At 46.5% G+C, this 20,510-nt stretch overlaps 1 protein-coding gene across 10 annotated transcripts in view; it reads left to right on the plus strand.

The window, feature by feature from the left end:
- SLC8A3 (solute carrier family 8 member A3) overlaps positions 1-20,510 on the plus strand; it is a 168,138-nt gene that overhangs the window by 23,365 nt on the left and 124,263 nt on the right. For all 10 annotated transcript variants that reach the window (XM_070377636.1, XM_070377638.1, XM_070377643.1 and 7 more), the window contains one exon: positions 1,006-2,851. In XM_070377636.1, coding sequence (XP_070233737.1) covers positions 1,068-2,851 — 1,784 coding nt within the window. In that variant the 5' untranslated portion in view covers positions 1,006-1,067. The remainder of the gene's footprint in view (positions 1-1,005; positions 2,852-20,510) is intronic.

A 20,510-nucleotide genomic window follows, 5' to 3' on the forward strand; every position in this document is an offset into this window, starting at 1 on the left:
GTCAGCAGAGGAGGCTGAATTTCACCCTGAAATCTTGCCTACAGATTAAAAAAACTTATTTAGAATCACTTGCCTGTTGTTTCTAGTGCTTCCTACCACTTGGCCCTTGCAGTGTTTGGGTTTCAAGTTCGAGTGGCTGACTGACCTTCATCTCCCCGTAACTGGATGCCTAAACTCTTTCATAAGCCTGTCTTGCTGGAGGGCTAAGGACTGTTATGGACTGGGCCTTGGGCACCACTTACAGGGCTTCGGTTTAGCTACATGACAGGTAGTATTCACTACAGAATCAATTCTCTTGATTTCTCAAGCAATCTCAGAATTACAACTTGCCTCCCTAAATTTTCATCTGGGGAAGGAGTTTTTCCCAACTGGGCTCAACTGCACACAAAGCAGGGTGTTCCATTTGCAGGAGAGTAGTCCAGGATAACAGTTCAATTCAGCATGTACTCCTGTAAACTTATGTTTTGCAAGATTCTTGAGTATGATGACAGTCTGGTAAGGAAGGCTGAAAACCCTAGAAACAGTAGAAGTGGGGATGAAGATTCCTGTTATACTTGGCCAATTTAACTTAATTCTTGAGAACTCTCACAGATAACAAAAGGGTTGGGAGGCAGGACTAAAGGGGTATCAGTTAAATTTCCATTACCAATATTCCCAGCTATTTTAAGCCATTTTTCTACTGACTCTACCAGATGGTCCTAAGGACAGAGCAGCTATTTGAGCCTCCCAGTGACATCTATTTTTCCAAGTGAGAGACTGCCCCATATGTTAGTACAATATGTCACTCAAGATGAAGCATCAGTTTTTATTGGTGGGAACCTGCCATTTGTTGTCCTCCTATTTAAAAAAAAAAAATTTTATTTTTTATTGGGGGTATAGCTGATTAATAATGTGATAGTTTCAGGTGAACAGCGAAGGGACTCAGCCATACATATAAGGTATCCATTCTCCCCCAAGCTGTCTCCTTTTCTTCATGCCTTTTCCTGCCTCTCTGATCTCTTCTAGGTCTCTGGCCTGTCAGGAGGACCATTGGTGTTGCAGTGGAAGCCGGCGGCTAAGTCTTGTGTATGGCGTGGTTAAGGCTGCAGCCTCTCACCTCTGCCTTCCTCCATTTTGGGCTGATTACCTTTGTGCTCTTCCTGAATGGTCTTCGGGCAGAGGCTGGTGGCTCAGGGGATGTGCCCAGCACAGGGCAGAACAATGAGTCCTGTACAGGGTCATCGGACTGCAAGGAGGGTGTCATCCTGCCAATCTGGTACCCGGAGAACCCTTCCCTTGGAGACAAGATTGCGAGGGTCATTGTCTATTTTGTGGCCCTGATATACATGTTCCTCGGGGTGTCCATCATTGCTGATCGCTTCATGGCATCTATTGAAGTCATCACTTCTCAAGAGAGAGAGGTGACTATCAAAAAGCCCAATGGAGAGACCAGCACAACCACCATTAGGGTCTGGAATGAAACTGTCTCCAACCTGACCCTTATGGCCCTGGGTTCCTCTGCTCCTGAGATCCTCCTGTCTTTAATTGAGGTGTGTGGTCATGGGTTCATTGCTGGTGATCTGGGACCTTCTACCATTGTCGGCAGCGCAGCCTTCAATATGTTCATTATCATTGGTATCTGCGTCTACGTGATCCCCGATGGAGAGACTCGCAAGATCAAGCACCTACGAGTCTTCTTTGTCACTGCTGCTTGGAGCATCTTTGCCTACATCTGGCTCTATATGATCCTGGCTGTCTTCTCTCCTGGTGTGGTCCAGGTTTGGGAAGGCCTCCTCACTCTCTTCTTCTTTCCAGTGTGTGTCCTTCTGGCCTGGGTGGCAGATAAGCGACTGCTCTTCTACAAATACATGCACAAAAAGTACCGCACAGATAAACACCGAGGAATCATCATAGAGACTGAGGGTGACCACCCCAAGGGCATTGAGATGGATGGGAAAATGATGAATTCCCACTTCCTTGATGGGCACCTGGTGCCCCTGGAAGGGAAGGAAGTGGATGAGTCCCGAAGGGAGATGATACGGATTCTCAAGGATCTGAAGCAAAAACACCCAGAGAAGGACTTAGATCAGCTGGTCGAGATGGCTAACTACTATGCTCTCTCCCATCAGCAGAAGAGCCGCGCCTTCTACCGGATCCAGGCCACCCGTATGATGACTGGCGCGGGCAATATCCTGAAGAAGCATGCAGCAGAACAAGCCAAAAAGACCTCTAGCATGAGCGAGGTGCATGCCGATGAGCCGGAGGACTTTGTCTCCAAGGTCTTCTTTGACCCGTGCTCTTACCAGTGCCTGGAGAACTGTGGGGCTGTGCTCCTGACAGTGGTGAGGAAAGGCGGGGACACGTCCAAGACCCTGTATGTGGACTACAAAACAGAGGATGGTTCTGCCAATGCAGGGGCTGACTATGAGTTCACAGAGGGTACTGTGGTTCTAAAGCCTGGAGAGACCCAGAAGGAGTTCTCTGTGGGCATCATCGATGATGACATTTTTGAGGAGGATGAACACTTCTTTGTGAGGCTGAGCAACGTTCGCATGGAGGAGGAGCAGCCTGAGGAGGGGATGTCTCCCAGAGCACTCAATAGTCCTCCCTTGCCTCGGGCTGTCCTGGTGTCCCCTTGTGTGGCCACAGTCACCATCTTGGATGATGACCACGCGGGCATCTTCACTTTTGAATGTGACACTATTCATGTCAGTGAAAGCATTGGTGTCATGGAGGTCAAGGTTCTGCGGACATCAGGTGCCCGGGGCACAGTCATCGTCCCCTTTAGGACAGTAGAAGGGACCGCCAAGGGTGGTGGTGAGGATTTTGAAGACATATATGGGGAGTTGGAATTCAAGAACGATGAAACCGTGTAAGTAACCCTTCCATAGTCCATCTGCCTCCATCCCTTGTCACCCCCTTCTCTCTTGCCCCATGCTTTAAAACTTTTCCTTATACTCATGTTAATGTCAAACTTTGGTTCCATCACAGGTATGCAAGATCAGCAGACACTCCTGCCAGGTTCTGCTTCCAAAATCTCCTTCAGTTTTCTCTCTTTAAATTGTTTTCGGGCAAGGAATGCCGTGCAGGATCTAAGCACACAGGACCTAAGAACGTTTTGTCCACTGAAACTCAAAATGATAACTGGTGGGGGTGTGGGATGATGGAAGTTCTGCTGTCAGATTTGGGGAGAGTCTTGTGATGAAGCAAGATCTAGGAGACTGCTTGGGTCTCTCCTTCCTCCTCTTCTCAGGCCAAGGGCTTACATGAGCTTTGAAGGCAGTCCTTTCCATTCTGAATCAGTGATAGTCCAAGCTGGACATCCTCAAGAACGTGAGTGGCATTGGCTTATGTTTTTCCAGTACCATAATGCAGTTGTATTATATAAGCAGATTTCAGGCACCTCTCCTTCATCTGGAAATTGCAAAATTGATTGAAACTTGGCAGTCTCTTTAAGCATCAATAGGCTTATTTTATGGTGTGAGGCTTGCCCAATCTAGGTGAAATGAATCAATATGGCTTGAGTCCTGGAGGTATCTTAGAGAAGCAGAGCTCCCAGGGCAGTGGCCACCAGTCTTTAGTCACAGGTCTAAGCTCTAGAATCTGGCTAAGCAGTGGAGGAGAAGCCTCTTAGGAATTGTGGGAAAAAATACATCTTCTGTGTGGTCATCTCTTTTCACAGTCCAGAGTTCTCCTAAAACACTTCCCAGGTCACTGGCCCATTTAACCCTTCAGACACTGTGGGTCTTACGTTTCTATTGCCTCTGTCACTCTGAGGCCTCTCTGCATTGAAACGTCTTGTACTGGGTGTTCTGTCCTGTTCTCGGATGGATATCTCTAAAGAATAAAGCAGACTGACTCTGCCCAGGAGACCAGACTTTCTAGGGTTGCCAAGAAGGAAGGGGATGAGAAAGGGGAACCTTGTCTCAGAATTGCTGCTCATATCCACAAGCAATTAGCAGTAGCAGGGGAAGATAGGAGGAACCAAAGGGACACATGTAGGAAGTGGGAGATGTCAAACTGCTCCAAGAACCTGCTAAAAACACTTTCAATGGGAAATGAAAGCTCTCATCTGTAAAGTGGGAAGAGCAATACTTTCCTTGCCTCGAGGTGGGCTCTTTTTTGCAGTTCCTCCCAGCTCTAGAATCTTCTGAAAAATAGACATAGGCGCTCAGTGTAGGTCATAACCGCACCAGCCAGATGGAACGGGGGGATACTGTCCCCTGAAATGAAATAGCCATTGACAGATTGATTTATTAGAGCCCTGTTTAGTTATTTTGCGGGAAAGGATAATCTCTTTTTAGCATTAATAAAAACCTGTGCCTTTCTAGAGAATACGCTCCCTTTCGGTGTGCTCTGGGGAGGATGCTTATACATACAAATGAAGGCCCTCACGGCGAGGAAAACCCCTATGAAATTTCATGCGTATTTATGGCAATGTCAGTAGATAAATTACTGTCAGGCACTAAATGACATCAGCATTGGCCATAACTGGAGAGACTTGCGGTCCCTCCCATTCAGTACCAATTTGCTGAGGGCACCAAAGAGTAGTATTTTGAGAGATCAGAAGTTGGGATCCCAATTTCTTCACCTCATTAGCAATCAACTGTGCGCCTGGGATCTCCAAATATGACTAAACCCTCCTCAAGCTGTCTTCAGCTTGATTACTGTCTTGGTGTAAATGAGCCTCATGAATGATCACTTCTGGGTAATATTGGTTATACATATGTATGAACTTCTACACGTTTGAGATGCTGGCCCAGGTATTCTAAGGTTTCCCATCTTTTCCTTTGCATTATTTTTTTAGACTTCAGTAGAATTTAGACTACCCTCTTGGCCTTCTTCACTGCAGAAGAATGAGTCCAAAACCTGCTAATCTATTATCACAAAAGGAGGCCTACTTTTGATACTTTAAATTGTAATTTTACAGCTAGAGACAGTATGATACAGCAAGAAAACCATGGGCTCTAAGTATAGTACTCTGTGGATTAGGATTCTGACTCTAGTACTGATTTAACCACATTGGGGAAATTTGATTAATTTATGAGATTTTTTTCCCCATTGATAAAAAGGAGATCATAATGTCACTCTAGCAGGTCTATTATAATGATTCATGATACTGTATGCAATATTCCCTGTACATGATATGTACTCAGTAAACAAACTCATTAATAGTAATACTGATGAATTAACACTAGTCTTCAGAAGACACCACTGAGGTAATCAGGTTACTTGATTTTCTGTGTCACCCTAATTAATAAGCATGCTAGTTTTTTGGTTACCATGAAGGATACTATTCTAAACTCATAAAATGTTGGAGCAAGAAAGGACCTTAGAATATCATCTAGATATTCTAGAGTAGTGTTTCTCAAATTTTAATGTGCTTGTGAACCAGCCAGGCATCTTGCTAAAATGCAGATTATGACTTCCAATATCTAAAGTAGGGCTTGAGATTCTTCATTTCTAACAAGCTCCAGATGCTTCTGCTTCCCAGAGCTGAAAGGCCCTAAAGCTCTTGACCAAACCATGAAGCCTAGGAAGGAAAGCGGCTTTTCAGATGAGTTGCATGACTGGATCATGAATGCTTGCTTTCCAGTGTCAGTGTTCAACTCCATCTTAGCTCGAGTCTAGCTCTTAGCCGAGACCCTGCTAACTGCAGGAACAGTCTGAACCCTGAAATTGAAACCTTCGAGGGACTCAGACAGAAGCTGTGTGATGCCTGGAACAATTTCCCTCTCTGCGCCTTCTCTCTCCGTGTAGCTTTGTTTTCCCACCAAGCCCAGTGGCACCGTCACTTCTGCCCTCACCACAATGCTCTGAATCTTCAGAACGAAGCCAGGCCTATGTCCGTGAATTCATTCATTTGGTTTTATGCTTTGCTTCTTCAAACGTGTCCTCAGCACCATGGTAGGATGGAAGAACGAGCTCTGGTGTCTGACAAACAGGTGTGAATCCATCGAGCATCAGCTGTTTAACTTTAACAAGTCATTTCAGCTTCTGAGTCCCAGCGATTTTGTTGCAATGCTAGGAACAATAATACCTATCCTTCGAGATTATGATTAGTACCACATACAGATAGTAAGAAAATGCATGTTAGCGGAGTGCCTAAGTGCATCAAAAGTGCTCAGTCACTCAACGGACATTTATTAAATATCTGCTACATCCTAGGTACATTACTAGTACTGGAGAGAAATAAGTGACCAAGATAAGGTGGCATTTTAACTCCCAAGGATCTTATTCTCCAGTGGAGAGGATACAAGGTATACAGACAAATCAAAACAGGTGGGAGAAGTATAGTTTGAGATTAGCTCAATAAAAGGGGAATGAAAGCTTCTCCTTCTGTGTGTGACACCACTAAAGTTTTAAAGTCACCTTCATTAAAGATATAGTAGTGAAGTAGGTGAAGTGTGGGGGTGGGTACATAATTACTTTAAACCCACGTTACAATAAACTCGTGATATTTGAGAAGGATACTACTGACATCTTTGTGGTCTGGAAGAATCCTGGTAGTTTGTGACTACTACTGTAGCACATCCTGGGGATTATGGCCTCCGAGCCACCTGCACATTAATCTCACTCACTGAACACGTGACTCACTCCTGTACACCAGACTCACAGAGCGCCTCTGCAAAAATAAGATTATTACAGCTCATTGACCTTTGGGGTCTCTGGGAATAGCCAAAGCCTCAGATGTCAAATATGCAAATGGCAAGATCTACTCTAATTAAATAGAGTGGGCCTCCTTCAAAGAAGAATGGAGTGTAAGCTGTACCCCACATTTCCCAAGCAAATACAGAATGTTGAAACTGGAAGGTATCTGTCCTCCCAGTTTTACAAATTATGAAATGTGAGAATCTGAGATGCAAAGCAACTTGTCCAAGATCACACAGATAGATATGATAGAAAGTTGGACTTTAGAAAGGACATTTTTGGATGCTGCTGATTTAATGTCTCCCCCGAAACCCACTCCAGTGTGCTTGCCTGGAGAATCCCAGGGGCGGGGGAGCCTGGTGGGCTGCCGTCTCTGGGGTCGCAGAGTCAGACACGACTGAAGTGACTTAGCAGCAGCAGCAGCCTCCCCATTTGGACTTTTCCATTTTATTTTTATCCATCAAAATGTTAACTTTGGAAAGAATATGGAAATTTATGGGCGAAAGATGCCCTGGAAGGACACATCCAGGAGTGTTTTTGTGAGTAATGTCTTAACTACTACTAATAATATATTATGGACTATTTTTAATCTTTTGATTCACCTTGAAACTGTTAAGGAAGGAAAATATTGAACTCATAGAAAAAATTTTTAGAAGGTTTATCTTAGTGATCTCTTGCTGAAAAAAGTGACAAGTGTAGCTGAGACATCTCTTGGTGATGGTTAACTTCAGGCTAGACCTTGTTCCATGAAATAGTGCAGTATTTTTTTCAGAATTATGCAGGCCATTCTCTTCCAGGGGTGCTTTCTCTGTAAAGTTTTAGCCAAAGGCATCTTCCCATCAAAACCTATACAAATAAGGAATTACCCAGGATCCAATTTTCACATTCTCCAACTTGACTAAACACAGTCGGGTTTTTTGCTTTTTCTTTGGCTCAGCAGAGTAATAGGATAGTTTTTGTCTAGTCGCAGAGGAAGATAAGGGCCTTCCTAGGTAGCACTAGTGGTAAAGAACCCTCCTGCCAATGCAGAAGACATAAGAGATGCGAGTTCAATCCCTGGGTTGGGAAGATCCCCTGGAGGAGGATATGGCCACCCACTCCATGGGATTCTTGCCTCGAGAATCCCACGGACAGAGGAGCCTAGCGGGCTACAGTCCACAGAGTCGCAAAGAGTTGGATATGACTGAAGCGACTTAGCATGCACGCATGCATAGAGGAGGATCATTTGTTTCTAGAATGTCCTTTCTGCACTTGAGAAAAATCAGAAGCTGCACGCTTAGCACGGGCAGAAGTGCAGTGGAGGTAGAGATATTTCCCCCTTAGCTGGAATCCTTTTCTTTCTCCTTTCTTCAGCCTGCAGTGCTGATTTCCAGTAATATGCTCTCTTTGTAGTTGTAGGTAAACAGTCCATCCACAGAGCCATGGCTTCATGGAACTCACAGTGGAGCTATGTCCTTGACTCAGAGTGATCCTGAAGACAGGAATCCTTGTTTAAGTGAATTGTTAAATGGGGGAGGGGAGTTTAACAGAATAGTGGAACATTTCAGATAGGGTTGTTCAACTACAATTTCCTCTCTTTGGGACACAAAGGAATGATTAGAGGCTATGTGGACTCTTCAGCAGAACTTTGGATGTTGTGCCCAGAAAGGTCCCAGGTCTTGGTAAATTTTTTTTTCTTTTCTTAATTAGTAAAATTGCCCAAGAATGTCAAGGAGTGACATATTCCAACTTCAGGATCCATAAAGCATGCCAAATATACTTAAACCTTATATATCCATAAGGATCGCCAGCAAGTCCAGAGCCTTCCTGGTTTATTTGTTTTAGGGTCTAAGGGTGCAGCATCCTTGGCAGTACTGGATCGGGCAGCACTCTCTCTGCTTGACTTGGTCAGGGACCATAGGTAACAGAGCATTCAGTGTGCCTGCCCTGGGTCTTCTCACTTTGGTCTGCCCTCTGGTATGAGAAAATTCGGGGTGTGCAGAGTTGGAGACTCCACCAAGGAGAATGTCCGGTTGGGTTTGAGGAGAAAGGCACAACTGTGGTTGGAGATGGTCACATGACCAGCCAATCAGAAAATGAAATGGTCTCAGCCTCAAAGCAGGCTCCCCTGAGCATTTTGCAATGATGCTAGTTGGGGCTTTAGGCAATAATAAAGGAATAACAATAAAGATCCTGCCATGGGCCTTGCTTCGTTTGTCTCAACTCTTCTGGCTCTTCAGGTCAAAGTTTTCTCATTCACTCACAAGCGTGATAAAAAGGGATACTTGGGGAAAGTGAGATGGGTGAGTGGGGAGGACTCTTCCTTGTCGTCCAGCTTTCATCAACTTTCCAGCTGTGTTTGGGTCGTGCGTGAGCACTCATTCCTTCCCCATCCTTGGGCTGTGCCCCCATCAACTCTGCTAGGAAGAGAGTAGAATTTAGTGCTACGGTCTTCAGTTTATTCAAGGTGTTTATTTTCTTGTCCTTTTAAAAGAGAAACTAACCTGTGCTTCCAGAACCAATCAGAAGTCCTAGTGTAGAGCAGTGTGTAACTAATAGTTGGAGAGAGAGAACTCCTTGACCTACACACAGAGCAAAATCCCTGTATTTAAATTCTGCACCATCCAGAAGCATCTTGTAGGAATCATGTGCTTTGAGGATTTTGCTAAAAGGCCATGAAGGAAAGCACTAGGTAAACATTTGTAGCTGATGTGATAGTTATCATTCATAGGAATTACAGTCCCACCCTACCATCGCCACATACACAAATAGGAAGTTATCTGGCTAAGTAGAGAAGAAGATAAAGTTGAAGTAAAATTTATTCATTATGGAAAAATCTGTTTCTCTAAAATTGAGTCATCACTTGGTGAGTGTATATATTTGAGTTCGGTTTTCAATGTGGCAGCATGCTGACCCTTACTAGTGAAGGGTCGGCATGGCATGGACACAGCCTGGTTAACCTGCTGTTGCCTGAGCCCAGTTCACTTACCATTTGGTGATAAGGATTCATGAAGAACCAGTTAGTTATAATGCAGACAACTCTTTAACATGGATACTTTAGTTGGTACTTTCAAAATGAGTGACATCTTGATAGTAGCTTCCTATTCAGAATATGGCTGTGGAGCAAGTTATGGATTAGAGATGATGAATTCTGCCATTTCTTTGCAGTAGTCCATCTTTTTCCAGAGCCCTTGGTCTTGATTGGTCTGCCTTTTGGTTTCCTTCTTGTGTGTCCTGTGTGATTTCTCCTTGGGACCCTCCTGACCCCCTGACCCTCTCTTTCTGAGCTGCAGTCATGGAAGGTGTACCATACCACCATCCCTAGGGCTAAGCCTGGACCTGACTGCAGACACTTTACGTGTTCACTCCGTTTCCCTGCTTGCACCTCCCTTTTGGCTTGGCTGCTTTCTCTTGCACATGCTCTCTTCTGGACATCCTCGGCTGCACCCTTCTTTCTTTACCGTCTGTGCTCCAGGGGCCGCTGATGCTCAGGCCATGTTTGCTGCTCCTGCTCAAGCTCAGTGACTTCCTTCTCACGCCCTTTAGTCCCATCTCCCGTCTTACTCTTATTCTATTCCCTACATCTGCCTCGTTCACACTCTTGGCTTCTGTGTTTGGACCGCCTTCTGTCTACTGTCTAATCTGTGATTTCTTTGAGTGACCAAGAGTGTGCTGTGGGTATCCCTCAAGAAAGCCTGGCATTTGGATAGAAAGAACTAGCCTCATGATAGTACCAAGAAGATTGATATCTCCCAGGAAACAGACCACTCACTCTGGTGCTCTTTTTTTTTTTTGCCTTCACCACATAGTATTTGACTTTTAAGACTAGAAGGTTGAATTGTAAGGATCCAGCATAGGCTGGAACTGGTATCAGAAAGGCATCAGGGTCTTAGGGACCACCTTCTCTGTCTAACATGCTCCCTCTCAGCCACATGGTCTCTGTCTCCTGGCATCTCTGCCCTCTCTGTGGTCTTCTCCCTTATCACTTCAATGAAACCTCACAGCCCAACAGCCCTATTTCCTACCTGAAAAGATCTTTCTATTCTTCTATCTCAGATTCTCAGATTCTCAGGGGAGGGACTCTCTTGTTTCCCTCCCCCACCTCCACCCTTCCCCATCCCTCAAGTTAACTCTGTCAAAGGCCACTGGCCAGATAGGTATTGGTTACCCTGGGTTAAGACATGTTTCCATGTCCATCCCCAACTTGATGCTTAATCTGCCATAGTTGGGTGGTGGGGTGGGAAAATGAAGCTGCCCAGGGGTCTTGATGGTGAGCTAACGAAGCAATTGTGTCTCTAAGTGATGGACAGTGTCACTTAGAAGGAAGTCCTGGGCAAAACAGTCTTCTGTCACCTCAAAACTGACACAGTATGTAAGGCTTGCTGTACCCCCTGCTGCTGCTGCTGCTGCTGCTGCTGCTGCTAAGTCACTTCAGTCGTGTCCGACTCTGTGTGACCCCATAGACGACAGCCCACCAGGCTCCTCCGTCCCTGGAATTCTCCAGGCAAGAACACTGGAGTGGGTTGCCATTTCTTTCTCCAATTCATGAAAGTGGAAAGTGAAAGTGAAGTCGCTCAGTCTTGTCCGACTCTTCTTGACCCCATGGACTGCAGCCTACCAGGCTCCTCCATCCACGGGATTTTCCAGGCAAGAGTACTGGGGTGGGGTGCCATTGCCTTTTCCAGCCGTACCCCTGAGAGAGTGCTGATTTTACAGTGATCAGCGCTGGTGCGGTAGGCTGGAGAACAGGAGAAACAGCCACCTCTGGAACCCTCAGCACTACTATAGCCCAGCCGACCACGGACTCGGCAGCCGAAATTAAACGGGCTTCTGCCCAGACCGACAGAAAGCATTCCTAGTGGGTGATGCTCGGTGGCACAAGGCTCCAGGCCACCGGGTCGTTCCTCCCGCTTTGCCCTTTTCTGGTCCGTCATCTCCAGGAGATGAGCGTCAGAAGATACCCTGCCGTCATTTCCAGGTGCACTCGGTTTGGGTCCTGAGTCACTGTCCCAGCCTCTTCCTGGGTTCGGATTTCCAGAGCAGCCTGTATTCCCTACCAGGACAGAAAGCATCCCCGCCACGGATAGAATGACAGCCTCTCCCTTCCCACCCTCCCCTGCTAGACAGCTGGTCTGCTGGACTTAGCACAAGCCAGCGGGCACCCCCACCCCCTTATCTTTGCAGCTGAAACTTGATGCCTCCCCAGGAACTCCCCGGAAGCCACTGTATTCTCATCTCCAGGTGGCACAGAGCGCGACTCTGCCAGGTGCCCATGCCCCAGGGCACATGGCTGGGTGTAATGTAGGACTCTCTTCTGGGTCAGTTCCAGTCAATCCGTCGTGGCTGTCCAGGGAGCCATCTTGGAAAGGGTTTTTGAGGCTGTGTCTGGACTCAGCTGTGGATGTGAGAAGAAAAGCCAAATATCTGCCAACTCTAGTCCTGGGATGAGAGATGGGAAGAGCTTCATGGGATAAAGTAGGAGTCTCCATTTCACTGAGGTGCATTAGCATGAACTTGTCACTGTCTCTCCAATCCTGGGCCAGTCCTAGGGGAAAGCCTCGGTGAATCACTCTCTTCTTCCTCCTGAATCCACAGGGACTTAAATCCCCACTGGACCCATGATGCAGGTAACCTTATCGGACCAGAATCTTCCAGAGTCCTTGCTAACATAGTGGGCTTTGTAAACCAGACCATGGGTTCCCAGCCAGCTTCCCATAACAGGCCATTTTAATTATCTACCCCTCCTTGTGGGACCCCAGGTTTTAGAAAATTCTTAGCTGACAATTAATTAGGTTTCCTTTTTTTTTTTTCATAAACCACAGCAAAAGTTAACTAGTGTCACAACAATGAGTTAATACAGTTCAGCCAAAGTAGACAGAAATGTTATTTTAGTTAACCCGTGGACTGTTGGAAGAATATATACTTTCTATTTTGAGGACTGGGGAGAGAGTAGAATGAAGACAGCCACGAACTCACTTTCAAAGGAACAAATCGATATAAAATACTTTGAAAATATTAGGCACTAATTGTTTAAAGTTGTTTTGAAGAGGGTGATCCCCTGGGGAGATCGGAATATGCTGGAGAATATATCAGAATATAGGACACAGTGTTGATTTTCTAGGCTTCCGCATTGTTTAGACCTTTGGGAAAGATTACTGTTGTGGCTGTTATGTTTTTACATAATAAGACTTCTAATATTTATATAGAAATAAAAATTGCACTTTTAATATTATCAATGTCTTCGGATGAGTTAACTGAATTTAAGAAATGTTAATTTACCTTAGGACACAAAGTGTTTAAGGGTCAGTGTCCAAACCTAGACCTTCTGCTTATAAATCACATATTCTTTCAACTACGTTACATATTTTAGCACCAGAATAAGGTCAGGAAGTTGAAAGCAGCAGACTTTATTCTCATATAGAAAGAGTTAAGAGGACATCTCTTCCTTAACAGCAAGAGTTGGCTGTCCTTTAATTCAGGGGCAACTGGGCCCAGGGAATTTGGCAAGGGCCAAATAGACTCCTTAATGCTCAGCTCAGAAATCTGGACTCATCACTCTTGGCTGTTGTCTCAGACCCACCCTTGCCCGGGCGGGTACACAGGGGATCCTTGTCTGGCCACTTCACCATCAGGAATATACACAGCTGACACTTTGGCTTGCTGCAGGCAAGGCTGGCTCAGGAACATGTGTTCAGATTGAGGGGGCCCCCTTTGAGGTTGTGACCCTGGTGTCTGGGTCTGGGTCACAAAGACGAAGGGTTAGAGGAGGAGGAGGATAGTCAGCCCGCAGCCCTCAGAGAACATATGAGAGCCCTCCCTCCAGAGAGGAGCTGGGGAGGGGGTGCCAGTCTCTCAGGGTACAGTCAGCAGACATTCATGGAGCTCATACAGTGGGCTGAGCACTGTGAGAAGAGGCACCACCCCTGTCTTCAGGGAGTCCCAGGCAGGCGGGGAAAGGGAGTGCGTGTGAGCATTGCTGTGAAAGAGGGAGCCCTGAGCCTCAGCCACACAGGGACTCCTCCTGCCTTTTGTCACAATTTATCGTCATTATTACTTATTTGGCAATGTCGGGTCTTAGTGGCAGCACCCGGGATCTCTCATTGCGATGCGGGGAGCTCTAGTTGTGGCGCTCCAGCTCAGTAGTTGTGGCATGTGGGCTTGGTAGTTGCTTGGAGCTTGCAGACTCCAGAGCATGTGGGGTTCAGTAGTTGCAGCTCGCAAGCTTTCTAGTTGTGGCACATGGGCTCAGTTGCTCTGAGGTGTGTGGGATCTTAGTTCCCCGAATAGGAATTGAACCCTCGTCCCCTGCCTTGCAAGGTGGATTCTTAACCACTCGACCACCAGGGAAGTCTCCTTTTGTCGTGATTCAGTTTGGAGTCATTAAAGGTGACTTGCACACCTCCTCCTCTAGTCCACTTAGAAGAACTTGTTAGGAAGAAGGGCGGGTTGGCTGCGGCTTGTGGGGCGTGCGTAGATAAAAGTAGAAGTTGAATTCAGGAGTAAATGGTCCCACAGCAGGCTGCGTCCTCAGATCAGAGCAGCACTTGGTTCTCTTTCATCACACATCCTAGGGGCACAAAAGATGCTTGTTAAATGAATGAATGAACGAACAGAGGCCTGGTCCTCTGGCTCTCTACCACCTCCTGGTTGCAACAAGCTGGGGAGATATGGGATTTGAACGCACTTCTCAGGTATGAGCTCCAGGGATGCCCACCATCCCCCACTCTCCGTGCTTCCTCCTCTTCTCTCCCGGGGTCTGCGAGACCACCGAGATTCCCCAGAGCCCTCTCTACTTCAGGCATCCCAGCTCCTCCCAAGCCCAACCCCTCCCAGCACCAGCTCCACAGAAGGTCTGCTCCTGGACTATTCCGCTACCTCTGAGCACAGGCTGCCTTTGATGCTCAGGAGACACCCTGTAATTCAATTAGGAGCTCCCTCCAGGGAGCATGTCATTATGTCCTGTCTGGGCCTTGTAATGACAGCCCCCCGCCACTGCGCAGGGAGCTGCCCGGCTCAGCTGTCCAGAAACCTTTCCCTGGAAGGGAACTAATCTACTTAGACCAGATTGGATGCAGTTCCACACAGCACCTCCCTGAAGGCCTCAGAAATCAGTCCCCACTAGCAGAAAGGACTGCCTTAGGGGAGCCTGAGGGTTAGCTCTGCTCTGCTCTTTGCCGTGAGCCCCCGACCCCCACCCCTGGGATTGTTCTTGGCTGAATGGAGGCTGAGAGAGCTCCATCTCAGCCAGAGCCCCTGGGTGACCCCTAGCCCTCGTGGAGCTTAGAAGGGAGACGAAAGGAGACTGAAGGAATTTGCCTCTTTTCCATGTAAGTTTGGGGAAAGAGGGTGCAGGGTGAATTGAATCCTTGGTGTGGTACCTGGATAGTGTTGCACTTTGAAGGGGAAGCGGTCTGGGCTGTTTTGAGCTATGGGGGAAGTTGCCTTCTTCTCTGCATGACTTAACTTTTGTCCGTTGGACTTGATTTCTGTTTTAGATGCAAGGGTTCGGCCTCAGTTGGGCATGGACGCTGCTCAGGTTGGTCTGTCTCCTCCATCTCCCCACCCATATCAAGGTTTACCTGAGACTTTCCCTTGAGGAACCCAAATCCTCTCCTTGCTGTTATGTGGGATCAGCCAAAAATGCCGCTGGCAAGCTATGCGGGGTTAAATAGAGTCCCCTGCTCCCTGCTCCCAAATCCATGTCTACCCATAACCTCAGAATGTGACCTTATTTGGAAATAGAGTCTTTGCAGATTTCATTAGTTACAGTGAGTTATGCTCAGGTAGGGTGGGCCTTAGAGCCTATGACTAGCATCAACATAATGAGGCCGTGTGACAATGGAGATAAAAGTTGCAGAGTGATGCCATCTGCAGACCCAGGGATGCCAAGGATTGCTGGCAAATACCAGAAGCTAGGAGAGAAGCATGGACTAGATGCCCCTCAGAACCTCTGAGGAAGGAATCAACTCTGCCAACACCTTGATTTCAGGCTTCTGGCTTCCAGACCTGTGAAAGAAAAAATTTCTGTTTCCTTAAGCCACCAAGTTTGTGGTAGTGTGTTACAGAAGCTGCAGGACACTAATACCCAAGCCTTGCGTAATGTTTGGTCTGGACTTCAGTGAGTCAGTGAGGAGTGTCACACGGATGGTCAAAGGGCTGCTGGTGAGAAGAGCATTGCCCGTGGGGTTAACCATCCTCAGGACACTGACCCACAGCTTCTGAGGGGGATGGAGACCAGAGCTCATTTAGCAACTTTGTTATGTATGGATTGTAATTGTAAACCTTTCCATTCCTGCTTGCAAGTTAGATGAGAGTTCAAAAAAATAATCTGGCCCCTTTCTCTAAGCCACACTCCCCCCCATCAGACAGATGTTTTAATGGTCTTCCCTTTTATCTGCCAATATTCTTAGTCCTGATCCATTGATGATTATTATATATATATGTATATATATATACATACATTCACTTTGTCATATTTTTATTGAAGTATACTTGATTTGGGCTTCCCAGTGGGCTTCCAGATTTGGGCTCAGTGGTCAAGAATCCACCTGCCAATGCAGGAAATGTAGGAGATGCAGGTTCAACCTCTGGGTTGAGAAAATCCCCTGGAGGAGGAAATGGCAACCCACTCCAGTATTCCTGCCTGGAGAATCCCGTGAACAGAGGAGCCTGGCGGGCAGCAGTCCATAGTGTCGCAAAGAGTCTGACACTTCTGAGCAACTGAGCATGCGCGCGTACTGATTTACAATGTGTGTTAATTTTTGCTATACAGCTAAGTGATTCAGTTATACATATATACACATTTTAAGAATATATATTCTTTTCCATTACAGTTTATCATAGGCTATTAAATACAGTTCTCTGTGCTATACAGTAGGACCTTGTTGTTTATCCAGTCTATATATAAAAGCTTACATCTGCTAACAACAAACACCTACTCTATCCCTTTCTCAACCCCCAGCCTTGGCAGCCATCAGTCTTCTGTGTCCATGATTCTGTTTCTGTTTCATAGATAGGTTCATTTGTGTTATATTTTAGATTCCACGTATAAGTGATATCATGCGATCTTTGTCTTTGTCTGACTTCCTTCACTTAGTAGGATAATCTATAGTCCATCCATGTTGGTACAGTGGCATTATTTCATTCTTTGTTTGGCTGAGTGATATTCCATTGTGCCACGTCTTCTCTATCCATTCATCTGTTGGTGAACATTCAGGTTGTTTCCGTGTCTTGGCTATTGTGAATAGTGCTGCTATGAACATTGGAATTGTCTGTTTGAATTGTAGTTTTATTTGGATATATGCCCAGGAGTGGGATTGCTGGATCATACAGCAGTTCTCTTTTTCGTTTTGTCATGAACCTCCACTGATGGTTCTGAACTGCATAGAGGCTCCATGAACTGCCTGCCCACTTCTCCTTTTCCACCCTTGTGACTGGGGAGGCACAACAAGGACCCATTCTCCAGGCACTCTTTCCCATTGGTGTTCCCTACTGCTTTGGAACCAGTCCTGAGAGCCAGGTGTGTTATCTGCTTGTCCTAAAATGCAGATGTTACCTGCCTCCCTCTGCAAAGCAAGGTGGGCCTAGCTGGGGAACACATGGAAATGCCACAGACAGTCTGACAGCAGGTGAGCCATGGCTGTCTGTGACGAAAGGAAGGCGGCCCTGATACATGGGAAGGGGGCATTGAATGAGTGCTGGGAACTGGAGGACAGAATTTGGGTTTATCATTTGCACCGTGAATTACCAAGGACAGAAGTGGGAGAACAGCGATGTGGGTAAAGCCCATACAGTGGAGGGTAACAGAGCAGAGGCTTCCCTCATAGCTCAATTGGTAAAGAATCTGCCTGCAATGCAGGAGGCCCTGGGTAGGGAAGATCCCCTGGAGAAGGGATAGGCTACCAACTCCAGTATTCTTGGGCTTCCCTTGTGGCTTAGCTGGTAAAGAATCTGCCTGCGATGCGGGAGACCTCAGTTTGATCCCTGGGTTGGGAAGAGTCCCTGGAGAAGGGAAAGGCTACCCACTCCAGTATTCTGGCCTGGAGAATTCCATGGGGTCCCAAAGGGTTGGACACAACTGAGCGACTTTCATTTTCAACGGAGCAGGGTGATGAAATACAAGGAGAGAGTGTCACATGGACCAAATTGGAACCCCAGCTCAGCTACTTATTGGTGAAGGGATCCAGGGAGAGTTAACTGGCCTTTCACTTCCTCATCTATATACATGGATAACAATAGTGCCTACCTCCTAGGCTTGTTGTCAGGATTGAACACGACTATAAAGCATGTAACATAGTGCTGAGTCTCAGTGACTCACCAGATGTATTATGTGCCAGTTTGTCATTAAGGAGTTAAAGAATCTCTGCCGTGACCTGTGGGCCAGCCATCTTCTCAGGCAGTTTTCCCCATCAGTAATTATATGCCCCACCTGAGCCTAAGGGGAGTTTGGGGGAAGAGACCATTGATCTAAAGATAGAAAGCCAAGGAGTCTTGTCTGGAGGAAGGCAGAGGAAAGTTTCGTTATCCAGGCTTTCTTTGATGACATCAGGGAACATGTCAGTGTTCTCTCCAAGGAGAGAGCAGCCCCAGGCCCGGGTACAAGGTGACCTTGGAGTGGATTCTTCTGCATCCTGATGTGGACCTTATTGAATTTGTTTGGGAGATGAAGGGAAAGAAGGAAGATGGAGAGAGAAAGGAAATAAAAGGAGAGGGAGGAAGAAGGGCTGGGAGGAGGATGCATGTTCTTATCTGGAGGATAATTACACAGGAAATTATTATACTTGCTGGTGGGGCTCTGGGGCTGGCACGACTACAGTAATTACAGTGCAGGCTCCTGGGGGCTCTTGGGCATGTCTCTGAGCAGCAGGTAGGCAGTGCTGCAATCTCTCTCCTTCGGCCTGCTTCCCAGGCCCCACAGATCAGGAAGCTCAAACAGAGCAATTACCAGTTTCAGAACGGAGGCAATTACTACTTATTTTTGTCTTTCTTATTGTAACTGGACCTTTATATCCTAAATATGAGTCCTACTGACCAAACACGTATTTATAACCCTCCAGCTAAAATGGTAGATGCCATGTTCTGAGCTGGAACCAAACTCAGGACTGAGCCAAGGACAGAGCCCCTGCCTTGAGGGCAAGGCAGATGACTTCTCCCACTTCTCTTCACTATATGCCTTGCACACAGTGGGTGATAAAAAAAAAAAAGCGTCTTTTGAATGGGTTAGCAAATGAATCTGTGTCACATTTTTATGCTTATGTAATCAGTGTGTTTATCTATGGGGTCATGTGATGAAAACCATAAAGTTGTCCATCCTGGCCTCCTTCAGGTGGAGAGCCCTGCTCTTGATGGCCAAGTGTCTGGAGCAAGATGAGTAACTCTGCCGAAGTGCTGGCCAAGGTGCTGTCCCTTCCCCCATGCTGCCCCATGAGAGGAAGTTCAGTGACTAAAGAATTAAATCTTTTCCAGCCTGATTCTGGTGTTCCCGGTCACGGCCTTCTGTCTTTCTTTTTGTCTTTGTATTTAAAGATGCCTCGTCCTTACATGAGCAAAGCAGTTTTCTGTTGTCTAATAAACAGCCAAATAATCATGTTGCCATTTTTTGGGTACTTGTTGCTGTTCCGTCACTAAGTTCTGTCTGACTCTTTGTGACTCCATGAACTGCAACACGCTAGGCTTCCCTGTCCTTCACTATCTCTCCGAGTTTGCTCAGACTCAGGTCCATGATGTCAATAATGCCATCCAACCATCTCATCCTCTGTTGACCCCTTCTACTCATGTCCTCAGTCTTTCCCAGAGTCAGGGTCTTTTCTAGTGAGTCAGCTCTTTGCATCAGGTGGCCAAGGTACTGGAGCTTCAGCTTCAGCGTCAGTCCCTCCAGTGAATCCTCAGGGTTCATTTCCTTTCGGATTGACTGGTTTGGTCTCCTTGCTGTCTGAGGTCCTGTGTCAGGTGTGTGACATGTGTTGTTTATGACCCTTACACTAATCCCATGATGGTACATAACCCCATCCCTGCCCTGGCCACTCTGCCCTGCGCTTCCCCTTTTGTAGCATAGCATATCACTAGATCAGAGTCAGAGATCTGCAGATTAAGCTTGGGTTTCATAGGTGTTCATCCTTCCCACAGCTGCACAAAGCCCTTAGCTGAAATCTCCCATAGTTGAGGCATGAACATGCTCACTGACACTGTCCTTCCTGGCTCTAAACACCAAGTTGTTCTATTCTTGCCTTGACAACGTCCACGTTCGTGTCTCTCCTCACTCAAGAAGTGCTCCCCGATGGTATTCCTGGCTTCTTTCCTGCTTCCGGTCTCTGACCTGACATTTTCTAATTACTGGTTGAATCATATGTAGTTGCTGTTCGTGAATATCATAAACAATCATATCAGCTATTTCGTGGGGTTCATCTAACATTGTGAACCCAGAGTTCTCTGCTTGCCCTATGTGAACACTGTTAACCCCAGTTCCTTTTACATATTTCCTGAGAAAGAGGAGGTGAAATGCTTGCCCACCCCCACTCCTCCTCCCCCAACACTAAGAGGCCTCTCACTTTTTCACTAGTCACAGTAACTGCCACCACCCAAGGCTGAAGAGACCCGCTTTGTATTAAGACTTGTATTAAGGCTTCTATCCTAGCCATTTTATCTGAATGTCTTTCATATTTCCTTCTACCACTGTCTTCTCCCCATGGCAACCAAACAAGCAAGCAAAATCCAAAGTGTGGTATTACATCATATAAAGGACAAGAACATCAGCTTTGGGAGGAAGGGGACCCTGTGTTTCAACCCTGACTCTGCCACTCCTTAGCTATGTATGTTAGTTTTCTTTTGGTATGTAACTAATTACCAAAGACAATACTGGTGTATTGTTGTTCAGTTTCCCTGGATCGAGAGTCTGGGCACAA

Source organism: Bos mutus, chromosome 10 (genome assembly GCF_027580195.1).
Source record: "Bos mutus isolate GX-2022 chromosome 10, NWIPB_WYAK_1.1, whole genome shotgun sequence".
Classification (NCBI taxonomy): Eukaryota; Metazoa; Chordata; class Mammalia; order Artiodactyla; family Bovidae; genus Bos; species Bos mutus.